Raw genomic sequence first — 24,857 nt, 5'->3', positions numbered from 1 at the left:
CTTTTCAACCATTTTTCTGGGTTCCACATACATTCGTTAATATACGATATTTGTTTTTCTCATTCTGACTTACTTCACTCTGTATGACAGTCTCTAGATCCATCCATGTCTCAACAAATGACCCAATTTCATTCCTTTTTATGGCTGAGTAATATACCATCGTATATATGTACCACAACTTATTTATCCATTTGTCTGTTGATGGGCATTTACATTGCTTCCATGACCTGGCTATTGTAAATAGTGCTGCAGTGAACATTGGGGTGCATGCGTCTTTTTGAATTATGGTTTTCTCTGGGTATATGCCCAGTAGTGGGATTGCTAGATCGTATGGTAATTCTATTTTTAGTTTTTTAAGGAACCTCCATACTCTTCTCCATAGTGGCTGTATCAATTTACATTCCCACCAACAGTGCAAGAGGGTTCCCTTTTCTCCACACCCTCTCCAGCATTTGTTGTTTGTAGATTTTCTGATGATGCCCATTCTAACTGGTGTGAGGTGATACCTCATTGTAGTTTTGATTTGCATTTCTCTAATAATTAGTGATGTTGAGCAGCTTTTCATGTGCTTCTTGGCCATCTGTATGTCTTCTTTGGAGAAATGTCTATTTAGGTCTTCTGCCCATTTTTGGACTGGGTTGTTTGTTTCTTTAACATTGAGCTGCATGAGCTCTTCATATATTTTGGAGATGAATCCGTTGTCCATTGACTTGTTTGCAAATATTTTCTCCCATTCTGAGGGTTGTCTTTTCGTCTTGTTTATGGTTTCCTTTGCTGTGCAAAAGCTTTGAAGTTTCATTAGGTTCCATTTGTTTATTTTTGTTTTTGTTTCCATTACTCTAGGAGGTGGATCAAAAAAGATCTTGCTGTGATTTATGTCAGAGAGTGTTGTTCCTATGTTTTCCTCTAAGAGTTTTATAGTGTCTGGTCTTACGTTTAGGTCTCGAATCCATATTGAGTTTATTTTTGTGTGTGGTGTTAGGGAGTGTTCTAATTTCATTCTTTTACATGTAGCTGTCCAGTTTTCCCAGCACCACTTATTGAAGAGACTGTCTTTTCTCTATTGTATATCCTTGCCTCCTTTGTCATAGATTAGTTGACCATAGGTGTGTGGGTTTATCTCTGGGCTTTCTATCTTGCTCCATTAATCTGTGTTTCTGTTTTTGTGCCAGCACCCTATTGTCTTGATTACTGTAACTTTGTAGTATAGTCTGAAGTCAGGGAGTCTGATTCCTCCCCGTCCGTGTTTTTCCCCTCAATACTGCTTTGGCTATTTGGGGTCTTTTGTGTCTCCATACAAATTTTAAGATTTTTTGTTCTAGTTCCGTAAAAAATGCCATTGGTAATTTGATAGGGATTGCATTGAATCTGTAGATTGCTTTGGGTAGGATAGTCATTTTCACAATATTGATTCTTCCAATCCAAGAACATGGTATATCTCTCTATCTGTTGGTATCATCTTTAATTTCTTTCATAAGTGTCTTATAGTTTTCTGCATACAGGTCTTTTGTCTCCCTAGGTAGGTTTATTTCTAAGTATTTTATTCTTTTTGTTGCAGTGGTAAATGGTAGTGTTTCCTTAATTTCTCTTTCAAATTTTTCATCATTAGTGTATAGGAATGCAAGAGATTTCTGTGCATTAATTTTGTATCCTGCAACTTTACCGAATTCATTGATTAGCTCTAGTAGTTTTCTGGTGGCATCTTTAGGATTCTGTATGTATAGTATCATGTCATCTGCAAACAGTGACAGTTTTACTTCTTCTTTTCCAATCTGTATTCCTTTTATTTCTTTTTCTTCTCTGATTGCCATGGCTAGGACTTCCAAAACTATGTTGAATAATAGTGGTGAGAGTGGACATCCTTGTCTTGTTCCTGATTTTAGAGGAAGTGCTTTCAGTTTTTCACCATTGAGAATGATGTTTCCTGTGGGTTTGTCGTATATGGCCTTTATTATGTTGAGGTAGGTTCCCTCTTTGCCTGCTTTCTGGAGAGTTTTTATCATAAATGGGTGTTGAATTTTGTCAAAAGATTTTTCTGCATCTATTGAGATGATCATATGGTTTTTATTCTTCAGTTTGTTAATATGGTGTATCGCATTGATTGATTTACGTATATCGAAGAATCCTTGCATCCCTAGGATGAATCCCACTTGATCATGGTGTATGATCCTTTTAATGTGTTGTTGGATTCTGTTTGCTAGTATTTTGTTGAGGATTTTTGCATCTATATTCATCAGTGATATTGGTCTATAATTTTCTTCTTTTGTAGTATCTTTGTCTGGTTTTGATAGCAGGGTGATGGTGGCCTCATAGAATGAGTTTGGGAGTGTTCCTTCCACTGCAGTTCTTTGGAAGAGTTTGAGAAGGATGAGTGTTAGCTCTTTTCTAAATGTTTGATGGAATTCACCTGTGAGTCCATCTGGTCCTGGACTTTTGTTTGTTGGAAGATTTTTCATCACAGTTTCAATTTCATTACTTGTGATTGGTTTGTTCATATTTTCTATTTCTTCCTGGTTCAGTCTTGGAAGGTTATACCTTTCTAAATATTTGTCTATTTCTTCCAGGTTGTCCATTTTATTAGCATAGAGTTGCTTGTAGTAGTCTCTTAGGATGCTTTGTATTTCTGCAGTGTCTGTTGTAACTTCTCCTTTTTCTTATCTAATTTTATTGATTTGAGTCCTCTCCCTCTTTTTCTTGATGATTCTGGCTAATGGTTTATCGATTTTGTTTATCTACACAAAGAACCAGCTTTTCGTTTTATTGATGTTTGCTATTGTTTTCTTTGTTTCTATTTCATTTATTTCTGCTCTGATCTTTATGATTTCTTTCCTTGTGCTAACTTTGGGTTTTGTTTGTTCTTTCTCTAGTTCTTTTAGGTGTAAAGTTAGATTGTTTATTTGAGATTTTTCTTGCTTCTTTAGGTAGGTTTGTATAGCTATAAACTTCCCTCTTAGAACTGCTTTTGCTGCATCCCATAGGTTTTGGATCATCGTGTTTTCATTGTCATTTGTCTCTAGGTATTTTTTGATTTCCTCTTTGATTTCTTCAGTGATCTCTTGGTTATTTAGTAACATATTGTTTAGCCTCCATGTGTTTGTGGTTTTTACGTTTTTTTCCCTGTAATTCATTTCTAATCTCATAGCGTTGTGGTCAGGAAAGATGCTTGATATGATTTCAATTTTCTTAAATTTACTGAGGCTTGATTTGTGACCCAAGATGTGATCTATCCTGGAGCATGTTCCGTGTGCACTTGAGAAGGAAGTGTAATCTGCTGTTTCTGGATGGAATGTCCTATAAATATAAATGAAATCTATCTGGTCTATTGTGTCATTTAAAGCTTCTGTTTCTTTATTTATTTTCATGTTGGATGATCTGTCCATTGGTGTAAGTGAGGTGTTAAAGTGTTACCGTCGATTTCCTCTTTTTTTTTTTTTTTTTTTTTGCTGTATGCGGGCCTCTCGCTGTTGTGGCCTCTCCCATTGCGGACCACAGGCTCTGGACGCGCAGGCTCAGCGGCCATGGCTCACAGGCCCAGCCGCTCCGCAGCATGTGGGGTCTTCCCGGACCGGGGCACAAACCCGTGTCCCCTGCATCGGCAGGCGAACTCTCAACCACTGTGCCACCAGGGAAGCCCCGATTTCCTCTTTTATAGCTTTTAGCAGTTGCCTTGTGTATTGAGGTGCTCCTATGTTGGGTGCATATATATATTTGTAATTGTTATATCTTCTTGGATTAATCCCTTGATCATTATGTGGTGTCCTTCCTTGTCTCTTGTAACATTCTTTATTTTAAAGTCTATTTTATCTGATGTGAGTATTGCTACTCCGGCTTTCTTTTGATTTCCATTTGCATGGAATATCTTTTTCCATCCCCTCACTTTCAGTCTGAATGTGTCCCTAGGTCTGAAGTGGGTCTCTTGTAGACAGCATATAGATGGGTCTTGTTTTTGTATCCATTCAGCAAACCTGTGTCTTTTGGTTGGAGCATTTAATCTATTCACGTTTAAGGTAATTATCGATATGCATGGTCCTATGACCATTTTCTTAATTATTTTGGGGTTTTTTTGTAGGTCCTTTTCTTCTCTTGTGTTTCCCACCTAGAGAAGTTCCTTTAGCATTAGTTGTAGAGCTGTTTTGGTGGTGCTGAATTCTGTTATCTTTTGCTTGTCTGTAAAGCTTTTGATTTCTCCATCAAATCTGAATGCGATCCTTGCTGGGTAGAGTAATCTTGGTTGTAGGTTCTTCGCTTGCATCACTTTAGGTATAAGATGTCATTCCCTTCTGGCTTATAGAGTTTCTGCTGAGAAATCAGCTGTTAACCTTATGGAGTTCCCTTATGTTATTTGTCGTTTCTCCCTTGCTGCTTTCAATAAATATTTCTTTGTGTTTAATTTTTGCCAATTTGATTACTGTGTGTCTTGGCGTGTTTCTCCTTGTGTTTATCCTGTATGAGACTCTCTGTGCTTCCTGGACTTGTTTGGCTATTTCCTTTCCCATGTTAGGGAAGTTTTCCACTATAATCTCTTCAAATATTTTCTCTGGTCCTTTCTCTCTTCTCCTTCTGGGACCCCTATAATGCGAATGTTGTTGCATTTAATGTTGTCCCAGAGGTCTTTTAGGCTGTCTTCGTTTCTTTTCATTCTTTTTTCTTTATTCTGTTCTGCAGCAGTGAATTCCACCATTCTGTCTTCCAGGTCACTTATCCGTTCTTCTGCCTCAGTTATTCTGCTATTGATTCCTTCTAGTGTAGTTTTCATTTCAGTTATTGTATTGTTCATCTCTGTTTGTTTGTTCTTTAATTCTTCTAGGTGTTTGTTAAATATTTCTTGCATCTTCTCGATCTTTGCCTCCACTCTTGTTCCGAGGTTCTGGATCATCTTCACTATCATTATTCTGAAATCTTTTTCTGGAAGGTTGCCTATCTCCACTTGATTTAGTTGTTTTTCTCGGGTTGTATCTTGTTCCTTCATCTGGTACATAGCCCTCTGCCTTTTCATCTTGTCTATCTTTCTGTGAATGTGGTTTTTGTTCCACAGGCTGCAGGATTGTAGTTCTTCTTGCTTCTGCTGTCTGCCCTCTGGTGGATGAGGCTATCTAAGAGGCTTGTGCAAGTTTACTGATGGGAGGGACTGTGGTGGTTAGAGCTGTGTGTTGCTCTGGTGGGCAGAGCTCAGTAAAACTTTAATCTGCTTGATTGCTGACGGGTGGGGCTGGTTTTCCTCCCTGTTGGTTGTTTGGCCTGAGGCAACCCAACACTGGAGCCTACTTGGGCTCTTTGGTGGGACTAATGACAGACTCTGGGAGGGCTCATGCTAAGGAGTACTTCCCAGAACTTCTGCTTCCAGTGTCCTTTCCCCACGGTGAGCCACAGCCACCCCCCCGCCTCTGCAGAAGACCCTCCAACACTAGCAGGTAGGTTTGGTTCAGTCTCCCCTGGGGTCACGTCTCCTTCCCCTGAGTCCTGATGCACACACTACTTTGTGTGTGTCCTCCAAGAGTGGAGTCTCTGTTTCCCCCAGTCCTGTCGAAGTCCTGCAGTCAAATCCCACTAGGCTTCAAAGTCTGATTCTCTAGGAATTCCTCCTCCCGCTGCCGGACCCCCAGGTTGGGAAGCCTGACGTGGGGCTCAGAACCTTCACTCCAGTGGTATAAATGTTCTCCAGTCTGTGAGTCACCCACCCAGCAGTTATGGGTTTGATTTTACTGTGATTGCACCCCTCCTACCATCTCATTGTGGCTTCTCCTTTGTCTTTGGATGTGGGATATCTTTTATGGTGAGTTCCAGTGTCTTCCTGTCGATGATTGTCCAGCAGCTAGTTGTGATTCTGGTGTTCTCATGAGAGGGAGTGAGAGCATGTCCTTCTACTCCGCCATCTTGGCTCCTCCTCCAGTAGTATCTTTTGAAGCACAAAAGTTTTTAATTTTTATGAAGTCCATTCCATCTAGTTTTTCTTTTGTTGCTCATACTTTTAGTGTCAAATTTAAGAATACATGTCAAATCTGAGGTCATGAAAGTATACACCTATATTTTCTTCTAAAAGTTTTATGGGTCTAGCTCTTATATTTAGGTCATTGATCCATTTTGAGTTAATTTTTGTGTATGATGTGAGGTGGGGTTAAACTTCATTCTTTTGTATGTGGTTATTCAGTTGTCCCAGCACCATTTGTTGAAGGGACTGTTCTTTCTGCATTGAGTTGTCTTAGCACCCTTGTCACAAATCAGTTGGCCAGATGCTCAACACACTAATTATTAGAGAAATGCAAATCAAAACTACAGTGAGGTATCACCTCACACTGGTTAGAATGGCCATCATCAAAAAGTCTACAAATAATAAATGCTGGAGAGGGTGTGGAAAAAAGGGAACCCTCCTACACTGTTGGTGGGAAAGTAAATTGGTGCAGCCACTATGGAGAACAGTATGGAGGTTCCTTAAAAAATTAAAAATAGAGTTACCATATGATCTAGCAATCTCACTCCTGGGCATATATACAGAAAAGACGAAAACTCTAATTCAAAAAGATACATGCACTGCAGTGTTCATAGTAACTCTATTTACAGTAGCCAAGACATGGAAGCAACATAAATGTCCATCGACAGATGAGTGGATAAAGAAGATGTGGTGTGTATACATGTGTGTGTGTATATATATATATATACACATGTATACACACACACACATATACAATGGAATGGTACTCAGCTATAAAAAAGAATGAAATAATGCTATTTGCAGCAACATGGATGGACCTAGAGATTATCATATTAAGTGAAGTAGTAAGACAGAAAGACAAGTATCATATGATATCACTTATAATAAAATGATAAAAATCAACTTATTTACAAAACAGAAATAGACTCACAGGCATAGAAAACAAGTGTATGGTTACTAAAGGGGAAAAGGGTGGAGAGGGATAAATTAGGAGTTTGGGATTAACAGATAGACACTACTATGTAAAAAAATAGATAAACAACAAGAACCTACTATATAGAACAGGGAACTATATTCAATATCTTGTAATAACCTATAATGGAAAAAAATCTGAAAAAGAATAGATATATATAAGTATAACTGAATCATTTTGCTGTACACCTGAAACTAACAACATTTTGAATCAACTATACTTCAGTTTTAAAAAAAGGAAAAAAAATCAGTTGGCCATACATTATGCTAAGTGAAATACGTCAGACAGAGAAAGACAAATGCTATATGATGTCACTTACATGTGGAATCTAAAAAATATTGGGTTGGCCAAAAAGTTCGTTTGGGTTTTCTGTAAGATGTTATGGAACCACCCGAACGAATTTTTTGGGCAACCCAATACAACAAACTAGTGAATATAACAACAAAGAAGCAAACTCTCAGATATAGAGAACAGGCTAGTGGTTACCAGTGGGCAGGGGTGGGGGCAGTATAGGAATGGAGGAGTGGGAGGTTAAAAGTATTGGGTGTAAGATAAGCTACAAGAATGTATTATACAATATGAGGAATATAGCCAATATTTTGTAATAACTGTAAATGGACTGTAACCTTTAAAAATGGTATTAAAAAAAATCAATTGTCCGTAGATGTTTTGGGTTTATTTCTGGACTCTCAGTTCTGTTTGTTCCATTAGTTTATATGATTTTCCTTGTGCCAGTACCACACTGTTCTGATGACTGTCGTTTCGTAGTAAGTTTTGAATTGTGAAGTATGAGTCCTCCTGCTTCGTTTTTCACTTTCAATATTATTTTGGCTGTTCTAGGCCCCTTTCAGTTATGTATAAATTTGAGGATTGGTCTTTGCATTTATGCAGAAAAAGCTACTGAAATTTTGGTAGAGATTGTATTGACTCTGTATATTGCTTTGTGGAGTATTGCAGTGTTAACAATATTAAAGTCTTCCAATTCATGATCAAGGGAAGTCTCTTACCATTTATTTAGGTTTTCTTTAATTTCTTTCAGCAAAATTTTGTAGTTTTTAGTGTGCAAGTATTTTTGGTTAAATTTATTCCTAAGTATTATATTCTCTTGGAGGCTATTGTAAATAGAATTTTCTTAGTTTCCTTTTTCGATTGTTCATTGCAGCATATAGAAGCACAACTGAATTTCATGTGTTAATCTTCTATCCTGCAACTTTCCTGAATTTGTTTATTAGCTCTAGTTGCGTTTTGTGGATTCTGTGAGATTTTCTATATATAGAATCATGTCATCAGCAAACAGAGGTAGTTTTACCTGTTCCTTTCCGAATTGGATGCTATTTCTTTTTTTTTTTTTTCTTTGCGGTACGCGGGCCTCTTACTGTTGTGGCCTCTCCCGTTGCGGAGCACAGGCTCTGGACACGCAGGCTCAGCGGCCATGGCTCACGGGCCCAGCCGCTCCGCGGCATGTGGGATCTTTCCGGCCCCGGGCACGAACCCGTGTCCCCTGCATCGGCAGGCAGACTCTCAACCACTGTGCCACCAGGGAAGCCCCTTTCTATTTCTTTTTATTGCCTAATTGCTGGCTAGGAGTTTCCAGTATAATGTTGAATAGCAGTGGTGAAAGCAGGCGTCTTTGTCTTGTTCCTGATTTGAGGGGGGAAAGCCTTCTGTTTTTCATCATTAAGTATGATGTTAGCTGTGGGTTTTTCATAAACACCCTTGATCATTTTAAGGACTTCCCTTCTTTTCCTAGTTTGCTGAGTTTTCTTTTTTTTTCATCATGATAGGGTATTGAATTCTGTCAAATACCTTTTCTGTGTTAATTCAGATGATTGTGTGGTTTTTTCTTTCATTTTGGTAATGTGGTAATTGATTTTTGTATGTTGACCCACCCTTACATTCCTGGGATAAATTCCATTTGGTCCTTATAATGTGGTATTAGATTTGGTTAGTATTTTGTTGAGAATTTTTGCATCTGTATTTATAAGAGGTATTGGCTTGTAGTTTTCTTGTGGTATTTTTGTCTTGTTTTGGTATCAGGGTAAAACTGGGCTTGTAGAATGTTAGGAAGTGTTCTCTACTCTTCTGTTTTTTGGAAGAGTTTGAGAAGGATTGCTGTTAATTCTTATCTAAATGTTTGGTAGAAGCCATGTTGTCCTGGACATCTTTTGTTGGGAGATTTTTTGGCTACTCATTCAATCTCTTTACTTGATATAGGTCTCTTGAGATTTTCTGTTTCTTCAGAGTCATTATTGGTAATTTTTGTGTTTGTAAGAATTTGCCCATTTCTTGTAGATTGTCTAAGTTGGTGGTATGCAGTTGTTCATAGTATTCTCGTACATATTTCTACCAATACCAGTTATAACACATCCTAACAGAGTACACTTAGATTGTACTAAACTATTTTCTCAACTTTGAAAATATTCTTGCCTGAAGTTGTTCCATGCAAACTATTCATAGAAGGCTAATTTTTCAGTTTAAACTCTGCATTGAGTCTTCAAGTAAATAATAATTAAGTAAAATCAGTAACATTTGGTTACACAGCAGGAGCCAAGGAGAACCTTGAAACCTTTTGTTTTGTAATTGCCTCTTGATGTTGCTACCAGTGTCCTCAATTTTTCAACCAACCATCCTTGCTGATAGTCTTTACTAGTTTATTTATTGATTGACTGATTGATTGGTTGGTACGTGGGCCTCTCACTCTTGTGGCCTCTCCCGTTGCGGAGCACGGGCTCTGGACGCGCAGGCTCAGCCGCCATGGCTCACGGGCCCAGCCACTCCACAGCATGTGGGATCTTCCCGGACCGGGGCACGAACCCATGTCCCCTGCATTGGCAGGCAGACTCTCTACCACTGCGCCACCAGGGAAGCCCTTTACTGGTTTATTTTCTCTGAAGTTTCTTCAGTTGCTGCAGTCAGACACAATTTAAGTAAATTACCATTAGTAAGTGGCTTTCTTTGCTTGCCTAACAGACGAGCCATTCAGAAACTTTCTTTGGTTGCAGCCTCATTTTAATTTTTTCTTCTTCTGAAGAAATCCTGCTGTGATAAGCTATTCTGTTTTTTCTCATTTTTTCTCTTGTTTTCCTGTTAGTTGGGAGTATTGTGATGAATGCTTACTGGTAATGCTGATGTATAAGGTATTCTTATAGCACAGCCATAATGTTATTGCACAATAAACATAATTCTTTGCCATCTAATTTGATAAGAAGATAACTCACACTCTACTGTGCCTTAAAAGCATGGCATTCAATTTGAAGTCCACTTTTCTCTTTCCTTTTTTTTTTTTCTTTCCTGTTTTTTAGTGATAGGTATGTACCAGTAAGTTTTAAAAAATGTTGCAATACATCAATATGCTTTGCACTCAGAATGCACATAGAACTGTGTCACTGCAGTTTGTTAGTGCACCAAGTAACAGTGGGAAGCATTATCTCTCACAGCTACTCAGCTCTACTTTTGTTCCATGAAAGTAACCATAGGTTGTATATAAATGAATGAGCATGGCTATATTCCAATAAAACTTCATTTGTGGACACCAGAATTTGAATTTCACATTATTTTGTGTCATTAAACAGTACTATTTTGATTTTTTCCAACCATTTTAAAACCATTCTTAGGTTGTAACCTGTGCAGAAACAGGTGGTAGGCCAGGTTTGGCCTGTGGGCTAAATTTTACCAACCCCTGCTTTACAGTTTAAGCAAATACATTTGTAGGCAACCTGTGTTGCCCAGATTACTGCATGCTTGCCTGGGGCCCCCTGGTGGCTGAAGGGGGCAAATATGTCTCGAGATGGTCAAATTACTGAAGCACCGTGAATTTGAGAATTCTAGAGTTGGAAATCTAGATGTAGGACTGTTTATCATAGTGAGATTGTAGTAGCTGCTCATATCATTTCCAGAGCTTGGACTGTGGTGACATTTAGGAAAAAGATAAAACAGCACTCCCCCAAATTTTGCATGCAAATCTCTGCAATGCTTTAAGACATCATTCTGATATAGAATGTTTCTTCATCTACAGTTTACTTGGGGGAAGGGTGTGGATTTCAGCATTATTCAACACAAAATAGCATTGGTACAATAATTACATTTTAATGAAACTATATCTTCCAAGGGTGACTTTCTTCCCTTCTCCCCCACCCTTTTTCCCCCCCTCAAAGGGTTGAAGTTTAATACATTGATAATTTTTGCTACTTTATCAAGTACATTTCTTTTTTTTTTTTTTTTTTTTTTGCGGTACGCGGAGCTCTCACTGTTGTGGCCTCTCCGGTTGCGGAGCACAGGCCCCGGACGCACAGGCTCAGCTGCCATGGCTCACGGGCCTAGCCGCTCCGCGGCACGTGGGATCTTCCCGGACCGAGGCACGAATCCGTGTCCCCTGCATCTGCAGGTGGACTGTCAACCACTGTGCCACCAGGGAAGCCCATCAGATACATTTCTTTTTTTAAAAAATGAATTAATTAATTTTGGGCTGCGTTGGGTCTTCATTTCTGCGTGCGGGCTTTTCTCTAGTTGCAGCGAGTGGGGGCTATCCTTCGTTGCAGCGCATGGGCTTCTCATTGCGGTGGCTTCTCCTGTTGTGGAGCACGGGCCCTAGGTGCGCGGGCTTCAGTAGTTGTGGGCTCAGTAGTTGTGGTTCGCAGGCTCTAGAACTCAGGCTCAGTAGTTGTGGTGCACTGGCTTAGTTGCTCTGCGACATGTGGGATATTCCCGGAGCAGGGCTCAAACCCGTGTCCCCTGCGTTGGCAGGCAGAGTCTTAACCCCTGCACCACCAGGGAAGTTCCTATCAAGTACATTTCTAAGTAAAATTGGATTTTTTTTTTTAACTACAGAAGTATGGTGGTGAATAATTCAGTGACAGTTTGTATAGTTGGGTGCTGCTGTCTTGCTTTGAACCAAGGTGCCAGCAGTTTTTTATATTTTTGTTTTTTTAATTTTAGTAAACTATACATAGCATAAAATCTACCATCTTAACCATTTATAAGTGTATAGTTTAGTGGAATTAAGTATAGTCCCATTTTTGTGCACCTGCAGGCGTGAGTTTTTTAATCTGCCATTTTAAACTTTTTTTATATATATAAATTTATTTTATTTTTTATTTATTTATTTTTGGCTATGTTGAGTCTTCGTTGCTGTGCGCGGGCTTTCTCTAGTTGTGGCGAGCAGGAGTTACTCTTCATTGCAGTGCGCGGGCTTCTCATTGCGGTGGCTTCTCTTGTTGCAGGGCACAGGCTCTATGTGCACGGGCTTCAGTAGTTGTAGCATGTGGGCTTCAGTAGTTGTGGTTCACAGGCTCTAGAGCACAGGGTCAGTAGTTGTGGCACACGGGCTTAGTTGCTCCGTGGCATGTGGGATCTTCTCGGAGCAGGGCTCGAACCCGTGTCCCCTGCATTGGCAGGCGGATTCTTAACCACTGCGCCACCAGGGAAGTCCCCATTTTAAACTCTTGATCCAAAAAATGAAACCCTCCTGTTCTGGTCAATCCCAGATTTGCTATATATTTCTGAATGAAATTATTCTCAAATATAATAGAGATCATGCATTTCCTTTTAAAAATGTGATGGTTTATATTATCCTTAGAATAAAATTTAAACTCCTTACTATGATCCTTCTAGGTTTTTGCTTCTTTCAGTTTTCCCCCTTCAGTTGTTAACTGTTGCCATAGTTGGCCTTTTGCTTCCTCAAAGAAGCCAAGGTCTTATGTGACTCAGTGTTTGCTTATACTTTCCCCCTGTGTTGGAGCTCTTATACTCATGCCTCTCCACCCCCACCTCCCTTTTCTTTGCTTGCTGGTTCCTATGCTCCCTTCTCAGAAAGGCCATCCCTGTACTCTCTTTAAAATAGGTTCCTTCTTTAGTCTCTTTCCCACCACTTAGTAATACTTATAATTTTTAATTTTTGTTTTTGTCGATCTCCTCTGAGACTGTACACTCCATGAGGGCAAGGACCATGCATGTCTTATTTATACCTAGCATCTAGAACAATTCCTAGAAAATACTGATCACATTATAAATAGTTGAATGAATGAACACTTTCTTCACTTGGGTTCTGGTATGCCACACTTTTGGTTCTTCCATTTCACTGACTGTCTCTTCTCCTTTCTTATCCATTCTTTTTTGTCTCGCTGTCGCTAAAGTTTGGAATCCTCTATGCCTCAGTTGCCTGCTTTCTTCTTTTTTTTAATAGATCTTTATTGGAGTAAAATTGCTTCACAATACTGTATTAGTTCCTGTTGTACACCAAAGTGAATCAGCTATATGCATACATATATCCCCTCCCTCTTGAGCCTCCCTCCCATCCTCCCTATCCCATCCCTCTAGGTCATCGCAAAGCACCCAGCTGATCTCCCTGTGGCCTGCTTTCTTCTATATCTATCTCTATCTAAGCTCACTCCCTAGTCATCTCTTGTGGTCTTATGGCTTCAAATATTATCTATGCATTCATAAGACTCCCAAGTTTACATGGCCAGGCTGAGACTTTTTTTTTTTTTAGGCCGTGCCATGCGGCATGCAGGATCTTAGCTCCCAGCCAGGGATCGAACCTGTGCCTCCTGCATTGGGAGTGTGGAGTTTTAACCACTGGACTGCCAGGGAAGTCCCCAGGCTGAGACTTTTTTTTTTTTTTTTTGCGGTACGCGGGCCTCTTACTGTTGTGGCCTCTCCCGTTGCAGAGCACAGGCTCCGGATGCGCAGGCTCAGCGGCCATGGCTCACGGGCCCAGCTGCTCTGCGGCATGTGGGATCTTCCCGGACCGGGGCACGAACCCATGTCCCCTGCTTCAGCAGGCGGACTCTCAACCACTGCGCCACCAGGGAAGCCCAGGCTGAGATTTTTTAATGTAACTATGTACTTGATATCTCTACTTGGAAAGTTTATTGGAATCTCACATTTAATATGTACAAAGTGAAGTTTTTTTATTTCATATCTCTCAACTCTTTCTCATTTTCTCCTTCATTTCAGTAATTAGAAGTACTGTTCTTGTAATAGTTCAGGCCCAAAACCTTGGTGTCATCTTTGAGTCCCCTTTTTCTCCCATTTAATTCATCAACGAGTTCTGACAGCTCTACCATAATTAGAAAAAAACTCACTTCTTAATGTTTCCTCTACTTTTACAACCCACCACCTCCTGGGTCCTTATGCTCCATTATTTGGCACCTGGCTTATAACAAGTCTCTTAAATGTATATCAGATTATATATATATATATATCAAATCATGACACTGCTTTGCTTACTACCCTCCAGTGGTTTCTCATCTCGTAATAAAAACCAGTCATTCTACTGGTTTATGAGGCCTTACTTGAGTAGCCAGTGGCCCCACCCCCCACCAAGCCCTTATCATTTTATCTCCTCACTCTATTCCCACTGGCCTTCTTGCTTTTTCTCATAAACTCCAAAAATACTCCGTTCTCAGGCCTTTTGCACTCACTATTTCCTATACCCACAATATTCTTCCCCTAGATCTCTGTATAGCTCATTCCTCATATCCTTTTGGTATCTCCTCAAACATTGGAGAAAGAGCCCTTTTCTGACCTATCTAAATTAACTTCCCCTTTTCCCTACTCCATTCTCCTTACTTTATTTTATTTTTCCTTATAGCAAATATCACCACCTGACATTTTACTAGAATATAAGTTCTAAGAGGATGGGGACTTTACTCATATGTAAAGCTTACTCATGTTTTCAATGTCTACAACATGCCTGCTATATAGTAGCTACTCAAAAAATATTTATTAAATGAATGATCACATTGCTTGTGGTTTTAGGGCAAAATACACATATATGGTTGAAAAGTGAATAGGACAAAGTTAGCACCTGCGAAATGGCAAAATGGGAATACAGAAAGAAACTGGTTAATGACTTTGTTGAACTGAAGAAATAACACCTACACTGGGGATGTTCTACCTTTGGACCTGGTGTTATTGTTGGATGAAAAATACTGCCCCTCCCCCTCAGCTACTTTGAGTTCAGTTTTCTGTCCCTTGCAGCCTACAAACATATTTCATACAGAACCATTTTAGTCCTAAATTACACTAAATTTTAAAATAACATCTTGGTTGAAGAAACTGTCTTATGTCCCTCCAATGTTGCAAATTAAAACAAGTCTTCTGAAACAAATGTCTCTATGTAGTAGGAGTGCTAAAAATGTGTGTGCCCTGTCATCTAGTAACTCTGCCCTTAATTTATCCTTGAAGACTACTTCAAAAGAAGAGAAAAAGCTATAGGTATAGAGATGTTCAATGCTACATTATTTATAAGAGTAAAAAGTAGGAAATAACTATGATCATTGACTTGACATTTTATATGACCTTGAAAATTGTTTAGAAACTTTATAAAGCCCAATATAATATGAAAAAATTGAAAGACCAAGTTGTATGTTAAATAGGCAAAACAAATCTAGACTGTTAGAAGTCAATATAGTGTTTACTTTTTTGGGAGAGGTAATAACTTGGAAGGGAGCCAAAGGGGGACTTCTGAGATGTTCTTTTTTTTTTTTGAAGTATAGTTGATTTACAGTGTTGTATTAGTTTCTGGTGTACAGCAAAGGGATTCAGATATGTATGTGTGTGTGTGTATGTGTGTGTGTGTGTGTGTGTATATATATATTCTTTTTCAGATTCTTTTCCATTATAGTTTATTACAGGATATTGACTATAACTTCCTGTGCCATACAGTAGGACCTTGTTGTTTATCTTTTTATATAGTAGTTTGTATCTGCTAATCCCAAACTCCTAATTTATCCCTCCTCCTGTGTTCTTTTTTTTAAAGGGAGCTATTACAGGGTGTGTATGTTTGTGACAGCTTACCCAAACTATATACTTACGATATGTGTACTTTTGTGTATGTACCTTATCCTTTAATAAAAGGTTTTTAAAAAACCCAAAACTGTTATGGTCACAACTGTATAAAATATATACCCATGTAGACCAGGACATACATGAAAATGTTAAATGTGAGGTGATAGCACTTGTTTACAATTTCTTTGATGATTTTCTTATAGTTAGATAAGAAACAAATTTTTTAACTTTTAAAAAATACTTTTAATTGTGAAAAATATACATATATGTTCATTATATATTTATTACAGCTTTATTGAGATATAATTTACATACCATACAATTCACCCATTTAGAGTTTATAATTTAGTGGTTTTTAGTTTATTCACAGAATAGTGCAACCATTACCACAGTCACTGTTACAACATTTTCATCACCCCAGAAAGAAACCCAATATCCATTAGCAGTCACTCCCCATTTTCCCCCAGACCTCTTCATTTTGTTGTTTATTTTTTAAATAAATTTATTTATTTATGTATTTTTGGCTGTGTTGGGTCTTCTTTGCTGCCCACGGGCTTTCTACTCTTCACTGTGGTGCATGGGCTTCTCATTGCGATGGCTTCTCTTGTTGCGGAGCACGGGCTCTAGGCGTGCGGGCTTCAGTAGTTGCAGTACGCAGGCTTGGTAGTTGTGGCTCACAGGCTTGGTTGCTCCATGGCATGTGGGATCTTCCCGGACCAGGGCTCGAACCTGTGTCCCCTGCACTGACAGATTCTTAACCACTGTGCCACCAGTGAAGTCCTTGTTGTTTATTTTTAATAGCTTTTCCCTTCAGCTTTTTTTTCCTTTTTTTTCAATAAATTTATTCATTTGTTTTTATTTTTGGCTGTCTTGGGGTCTTCGTTGCTGCGCGTGGGCTTTCTCTAGTTGCAGCGAGCGGGAGCTACTCTTCGTTGCAGTACGCGGGCTTCTCATTGCGGTGGTTTCTCTTGTGGAGCATGGGCTCCAGGCAGGCGGGCTTCAGTAGTTGCGGCATGCGGGCTCAGTAGTTGTGGCTTGTGGGCTCTCTAGAGCGCAGGCTCAGTAGCTGTGGCGCACAGGCTTAGTTGCTCCGCGGCATGTGGGAATTTCCCGGACCAGGGCTTGAACCCGTGTCCCCTGCATTGGCAGGCGGATTCCACTGCGCCACCAGGGAAGCCCCCTTCAGCTTTTTATCTAAGTCACAGATGGGTTTTCTTCTTTGGAGTTCTGATTTCCTTCTTCTCTTGATTCAGTAAGTGGGTTGAGAGAGTGGAGTGAGTGGTATACTTAGAAAGGTGTTTCAATTTATTAGGAAATATTTCAGAATTAAAAAAAATAAGGTATGTATTGGGTTCTTGCTAAATATTAGTCATTGTGTTAGGTTGCTTGCCTTAAAATGGTCCCATGCATTTCGGGTAATACTCTACTCACAGCCTTCCAGTTTTACAGAAAAAAGTGCCTCAGAAAACTGAGGTTCAGGCAGGTTAAGTAACTTGTCCATGTTCACACAGTGGTGGGAAGGCAGAGCCAGGGTTTAAACCTAGGGGGTTTTGTTTTGTTGTTTTAATATATGTAAAAACTCTTTACTGAGTATGTTCACTAACCACAGAACATCTTAAAAGCTCCCAAATCTAGGACTTATGGAGGTAGTTAAATTGTAGGGTGCTGGCTAATGATGACACCAAGAGTCTAAAGACATGTGTTTGTTATTTTCCACTGGTACTTATGTAATTAAATAATGTGATCTACTTGAGTACTTTTGAGAAGAGGCTACAGATTTGTGCTTCTCTTTGTTGTATCTATGAACAGTTTTGTCTTTGGTTTCCCAGTGATGATCTCTGGAAAAAGTGAAGGTGTTCAACCAACACCTTGTATGAGGGGTTAGTACTACTTCTGCCTCTGTGAAAATGGAAAATAATCGCTCCTCCCTAAAAGTGAAGTTGCAAAAATACCCTTATTGCTGCAGGTGCTCTCAGTAGGTAATTTGGCAGGACTTGTTTAGTGTTAAATACTCTAGCAAGGGGTACATTTTAAAAGTTCTGCCTTTATGAGGATTACTTTAACAATTAATCAATAGTTAAAAGCCCTGTTGAGTTATTTTCTAGTTGAGGTGAAGGATCCAGTGGGGTCATGTGTCTTTTGTAACCTGGTTTGCCATGACCAAAGGTATGAATTCTTGATGGTGTGACTGTGAACGGAAGAACTCTTTCTGTTCATCATAAACATTTCTTGAATTTTATTGCAAGGAAACTGAGGCCTTGGAGAGGTTAAAATATGTGACTAAGCTCACAACTAATGGCAGAGGTAGGCTAGTGTCTAGGTCTCCTAAATATCAGTCTGTAATACTTTGCATTAATAAACTAGTGTGTATAATTATAATTAAAAACCTTTCAAAGACTCTGCTTTATCCTTTACTCCATTTTAACCTGCAGACCCCAGAGGAGGCTGAATTTATATGATCATATCATTACATAATTCTGTGAGTATTTTTTAGAATTATGGATATGATTATTTCTTTTATAAAAGCATTTATTGTTTTCAGATTCTTATTTTAGAAAATACGGAAATACAGAAAAAGAGAAAAAATTAAATATGTGATAATTATGTATATCTGCAGAAATAATCAGATGCATTAAAACACACACACACATACACCACTCTTCAGTGGAGCTAATGTACATTTTATGTCCCACTTTCTTCCTCTCAAGATTATTATTATTTACGTTCTCATCTAGTAATTTATACATCTAAGATTTCTAATTTCTTGTTTTGTTAATTTTTTTCTTTTTTGCTCCCCCCAACCCCCATAGATCTTGAGCCAGATGATTGTGCATCCATTTACATCTTTAATGTAGATCCACCTCCATCTACTTTAAACTCACCACTTTGCTTACCACATCATGGATTACCGTCTCACTCTTCTGTTTTGTCATCATCGTTTCAGCTCCAAGGTCACAAAAACTATGAAGGAACTTGTGAAATTCCTGAATCTAAATACAGCCCATTAGGTGGTCCCAAACCCTTTGAGTGCCCAAGTATTCAAATTACATCCATCTCTCCTAACTGTCATCAAGAAATTGATACTCATGAAGATGACCTACACATAAATGACCCAGAAAGGGAATATTTGGAAAGGCCTTCTAGAGATCATCTCTATCTTCCTCTTGAGCCATCCTACCGGGAGTCTTCCCTTAGTCCTAGTCCTGCCAGCAGCATCTCTTCTAGGAGCTGGTTCTCAGATGCGTCTTCTTGTGAATCTCTTTCACATATTTATGATGATGTGGATTCGGAGTTGAATGAAGCTGCTGCCCGATTTACTCTCGGATCCCCTCTGACTTCTCCTGGTGGCTCCCCAGGAGGCTGCCCTGGAGAAGAGTCCTGGAATCAACAGTATGGACTTGGACATTCCTTGTCACCTAGGCAATCTCCTTGCCACTCTCCTAGATCTAGTGTCACTGATGAGAATTGGCTGAGCCCCAGGCCAGCCTCAGGACCCTCATCAAGGCCTACTTCCCCTTGTGGGAAACGGCGGCACTCTAGTGCTGAGGTTTGTTATGCTGGGTCCCTTTCGCCTCATCACTCACCTGTTCCTTCTCCTGGTCACTCCCCCAGGGGAAGTGTAACAGAAGATACCTGGCTCAATGCTTCTGTCCAGGGTGGATCAGGCCTTGGCCCTGCACTTTTTCCATTTCAGTACTGTGTAGAGACTGATATTCCTCTGAAAACAAGGAAGACTTCTGAAGATCAAGCTACCGTACTACCAGGAAAATTAGAGCTCTGTTCAGATGACCAAGGGAATCTTTCACCATCCCGGGAAACTTCAATAGATGATGGCCTTGGATCTCAGTATCCTTTAAAGAAAGATTCATCTGGTGACCAATTTCTTTCAGTTCCTTCACCCTTTACCTGGAGCAAACCAAAGCCTGGTCACACCCCTATATTTCGGTGAGTTGATGGAAATAGATGATGGTCATTTTTCATGTTTATGTGTTATTGGTGGCATGTAACTACATTATCTATATAGAATTATTTGACCGTTTTTCTTCCTCCTTTTTTTCTTCAATTTCTTGCAGACAAAGTCCACATTTATTTTCCTTTTAGTCTTAAAAGTGTCTTTAGATAGGCTAAAGTTATAATTTTCAAAGTGTATAATGAATTGCAGATAATAGCAAATTAATTACATTTAAGAATCCCTAGAAGGAATTTTCTTATCCACAAAAGCTTCTTGTAAAAGATTGATTATAGTATAAATTAAATTACTAATAAAACCACTTGGGGGGCTTCCCTGGTGGCGCAGTGGTTGGGAGTCCGCCTGCCGATGCAGGGGACACGGGTTCGTGCCCCGGTCCGGGAGGATCCCACATGCCGCGGAGTGGCTGGCCCCATGAGCCATGGCCGCTGAGCCTGCGCGTCCGGAGCCTGTGCTCCGCCGCGGGAGAGGCCACAGCAGTGAGAGGCCCACGTACCGCAAAAAAAAAAAAAAAACACTTGGGAATAGGCTTTTTATATTTTTAAGAACTCAATATACAAGTGAAATTTGCTTTTTATATTTGTAGCAAGTGGTTTTTCCCATAATTTTTTGTCTTTTTACTTCATAAGTTTGTGATTTTTTTGTTGTTGTAGAGGAGTTTTTAAATTTTATATATTCAGGTTTGTCTTTTCCTTCACGGCTTTTGGATTTTATGTTATATTTGAAAGCCTACCCCACTCTAAAGTAACTACAAATAAAAAAATCTAACTCTCACGAGTTTCTAACAAAATTTTTATGTATAATTTTTATAATATATGTACATAACATGTAGTATTTGTATTTATAAATTTTTATATATATATATATATATATATATATATATATATATATAAAATTTTTTTTTTTTTGGAATCGTGAGTCCGGCTAAGGACTGGAGTGAAGACTATTGTAATGACTTTATTTTCTAAGTGGCTTATCAGTTACCACAATGCCATTTATAGAATCAATCTAGTCTATAATTGATTAGAAAAGACAACTTACCATGTATTAAATCCCCACATGGAGTTGGGTCTGTTTACTTTTTTTAAAAATTTTTTTTGTTGGTATGAATGTTTATTTCTGGATCTAGATCTTTAGAAAAATATAATGTGGAATTATGGTATTGAAGATTCCTTTGAGCCCATCACTTTGCATCTGAAAATTATCTTAATCTTTTTAGGGGTTTGCTTGAACAAGTGCAGAAACTCGCTGAGAGTTGATGAAGTTGAGTTGTTGCTTCAGACTAATAAAAATTAATACCTTTGATCTTCAGAGTAGCTGGTAAAGCTAGGCTGAGGACATTCAAGGAAGTAATGAAATGATTTAGGAATTTACTGTAGGCATGATAGCATTTCAAAGGTAGAAGAGACCTTTAAAGTCCCATTTCACCAATCATTAAGAAGATATTACTTTCTAATACAAATCATTCTAGGTTTGGGTCCATTAATATTTGACCTGTGGACGTAGAAGTTGTTTCTTTTCTAATGCCATATTTTCAATGCTAATATATCTAAATGAACCTCTCCCCTTTAAGCTGTTTAAATTTTGATTGTTTTTGTAATTATATACACATATTTGAGAAAGTTACAGTTTATGAAATGTTAGAATTTATCCTTTTAAAAAATATATATACGAAACTAAAAAGTAGATAAAATTGATTTTATTCTTCAGGTTAAAGAATTATTTCTTAAACACCCACCATATCCAGTGTTATAACTTATTAAGTGATGTTTTCTTTTTTTATTTTATTTTTTGAATACTTTGCTTCAATGATCATGGGAAGAAATGTTGGTGCAAGTAATTTGAATCATTGCTTGACAATACTAGCATGGTGAAATGCATCTTTGTGTGTTTTGTTTATAGCACGTCTTCATTACCTCCACTAGACTGGCCTTTACCAACTCATTTTGGACAATATGAACTGAAAATAGAAGTGCAACCTAAAACTCATCATCGAGCCCATTATGAAACTGAAGGTAGCCGAGGAGCAGTGAAAGCATCTACTGGGGGACATCCTGTTGTGAAGGTATGAGATTTTGGGGATGTTTCTGCAGATACCATACATCTGTTAATGATATGGTCTATTCAGTCAGGTACTGCTGAGCCCGAAGAGTGAAAATTTTCAAACCTAGAAAGCTTACATTGAGGTTTTGTGTCCTTGTTGATAGCAATTCCGCGTTGAGGTGTTTTTTTTTTTGCTAGGCTAAAAGATATTCTTCCTGGACTGACTCTCCAGCTGGTGAAACTCAGGGGAAAGATTATAATGGTCAAATAGTTGTTTTTCTGATCTAAAAAAAAATTGTGTTATGTTTATAAGTACAATACATGCTTGTTTAAAGTCCAAATAATACAGAAAAGTAGAAAGAATAAAGCAATAAAATACCTAAAATCTAACCCCCTCAGAAATAAGCAGTTGTTAACATTTGATTAACATTCCAGATAATTCTCTGTGTGTATGTTTAGTGGAAGACTAGATGGATGACTAGAAAAATGCATGGACTTTTTTTAAGGATAGGATTATGTTGAACATCTTTGTAATTAATTTTTATTTGAATTTATTAGAAAATAAAACTAAAGTGAAATTATTATAATTATATAATATTCGAGTGTATAAAATATAATATGTAAGTTTTGACTCATAAGAATTGAATATTGGGCTTCCCTGGTGGTGCAGTGGTTGAGAGTCTGCCTGCCAATGCAGGGGACACGGGTTCGAGCCCTGGTCTGGGAAGATCCCACATTGCTGCGGAGCAACTAGGCCCGTGAGCCACAACTACTGAGCCTGCGCGTCTGGAGCCTGTGCTCCGCAACAAGAGAGGCCGTGATAGTGAGAGGCCCGCGCACTGCGATGAAGAGTGGCCCCCGCTCGCCGCAACTAGAGAAAGCCCTCGCACAGAAACGAAGACCCAACACAGCCAAAAATAAATAAATAAATAAAATTATTTTTTTTTAAAAAGAATTGAATATTAACCTTAATTTTACTTGAATGAAACATTTAAAAAATGAAACAGAAATAAAACTATATGGGGGCTTCCCTGGTGGCTCAGTGGTTGAGAGTCTGCCTGCCGATGCAGGGGACACGGGTTCGTGCCCCGGTCCGGGAAGATCCCACATGCCGTGGAGCGGCTAGGCCCGTGAGCCATGGCCGCTGAGCCTGTGCGTCCGGAGCCTGTGCTCAGCAACAGGAGAGGCCACAACAGTGAGAGGCCTACGTACACTACCCTCTACCTCCTGAATTTTGATGCTTATATTATTCTTCCTTACAGATCTATAGACATCTCCCTGCCTCATGTCCCACCACTCCTGTTATTTAGCTTAGTCCTATATGTGTTGATAGTTGGATTCAGTGATTACTACTAATTCTTTTTTTTTTAATTTTTTTAATTTTTTTATTTTTTTGCGGTACGTGGGCCTCTCACTGTTGTGGCCTCTCCCGTTGCGGAGCGCAGGCTCCGGACACGCAGGCTCAGCGGCCATGGCCCACGGGCCCAGCCGCTCCGCAGCATGTGGGATCCTCCCGGACCGGGGCACGAACCCGTGTCCCCTGCATCGGCAGGCGGACTCTCAACCACTGTGCCACCAGGGAAGCCCACTACTAATTCTTTTTTATTTTTTCTTTTTCAAGTGTTTTTGTTTGTTTAAGGAGGGCTTTGGATTCTATATTCCTTGCATTCTTTCATGATTGAGAATGTTTATTTGTTGCCTTTATATACTCAAACATCAGAATGGCTATGTATAATAATCTTTTTTTTTTTTTTTTTTGCGGTACGCGGGCCTCTCACTGTTGTGGCCTCTCCTGTTGCGGAGCACAGGCTCCGGACGCGCAGGCCCAGCACCCATGGCCCACGGGCCCAGCCGCTCCACGGCATGTGGGATCCTCCCGGACCGGGGCACGAACCCGTGTCCCCTGCATCGGCAGGCGGACTCTCAACCACTGCGCCACCAGGGAAGCCTGGGTTTTCTCTTCTCTAGTTGTGACGCTCAGGCTGCAGGGCGCTTCGGCTCTGTAGTTGTAGTGCGCCGGGTTCCAGAGCTCGTGGGCCCTGTAGTTTGCTGCACATGGGCTGTAGTTGAGGCGCGCGAGCTCAGTAGTTGTGGTACGCGGGCTTAGTTGCCCCACGACATGTGGAATCTTAGTTCCCTGACCAGGGATCGAACCAGGGTACCCTGCATTGTAAGGTGGATTCTTTACCCCTGGACCACCAGGGAAGCCCGCCCCCCCCCCCACCTTTGTTTATAAATGGCTGCACCGAGCAGCTTGTGAGGTCTTAGTTCCCGGACCAGGGATTGAACCCAGGCTCGGCAGTGAAAGCGCAGAGTCCTAACCACTGGGACTGCCAGGGAATTCCCCATTTCTTGTATCTTTGCCTTGTGAAAGAAGTTATTTACAAGTGCTTAAATGAACAAAATCTTTTGGGAGTACAAGTGATTTGTTTCCACAGTATTCCTTTAATTAAAAACTGATTCCCTGCCAAAAAAAATCGCGGCTGGGACGGGGGAATTCCCTGGCAGTCTGGTGGTTAGGACTCGGGTCCTTCCACTGCCAGGGCTCCCTGCTTAAAGGGAGACTAACACTTTGAATATTATCAGTGTTTTATATTCTCCTTGTGAGTGACTTATTTTTTTTTTCTAACTTGTTTCTTTAGAAATTATATCATTCATTATACTTGAAATTACTTAACCAGAGTATGTCTGGAGGTTGATGTTTCTTTTTCAGTCTTCCCCACTACCTATGATGTTCCCTTTCAAATTGAGATTCTTCCTTCCTGCAAGAAAAATTTTCTACATTATGTATCTATATATTTCCTGTTCTATATGTTTTGTCTTTACTTCTGAGGCTCCAGTTACTATTCACATGTTGACTTCTTTGTCAGTCCTCCATATCTATGTTCTTTTCTCGGGATACTTTAATGTATTTTTTTTTTTTTTTAGTAAACCTATTTATTTATTTATCTATCTATCTATCTATTTATTTATTTATTTATGGCTGCATTGGGTCTTCGTTGCTGCCCGTGGACTTTCTCTAGTTGCGGCACGTGGGGGATGCTCTTCGTTGCGGTGCGCAGGCTTCTTATTGCGGTGGCTTCTCTTGTGGAGCATGGGCTCTATGCATGCGGGCTTCTGTAGTTGTGGCTTGCGGGCTCTAGAACACAGGC

The 24,857-nt window shown here is 39.6% G+C and overlaps 1 protein-coding gene across 1 annotated transcript in view; it reads left to right on the top strand.

The window, feature by feature from the left end:
* NFATC3 (nuclear factor of activated T cells 3) overlaps window positions 1-24,857 on the top strand; it is a 134,741-nt gene that overhangs the window by 26,072 nt on the left and 83,812 nt on the right. The window contains 2 exon segments of the mRNA XM_079906388.1: window positions 18,503-19,637; window positions 21,565-21,727. Of these exon segments, the coding sequence (XP_079762514.1) occupies window positions 18,503-19,637; window positions 21,565-21,727 (1,298 nt within the window).

This window comes from Stenella coeruleoalba (genome assembly GCF_951394435.1).
Source record: "Stenella coeruleoalba genome assembly, chromosome: 20".
Classification (NCBI taxonomy): Eukaryota; Metazoa; Chordata; class Mammalia; order Artiodactyla; family Delphinidae; genus Stenella; species Stenella coeruleoalba.
This window is presented reverse-complemented; position numbering and strand designations above follow the sequence as displayed.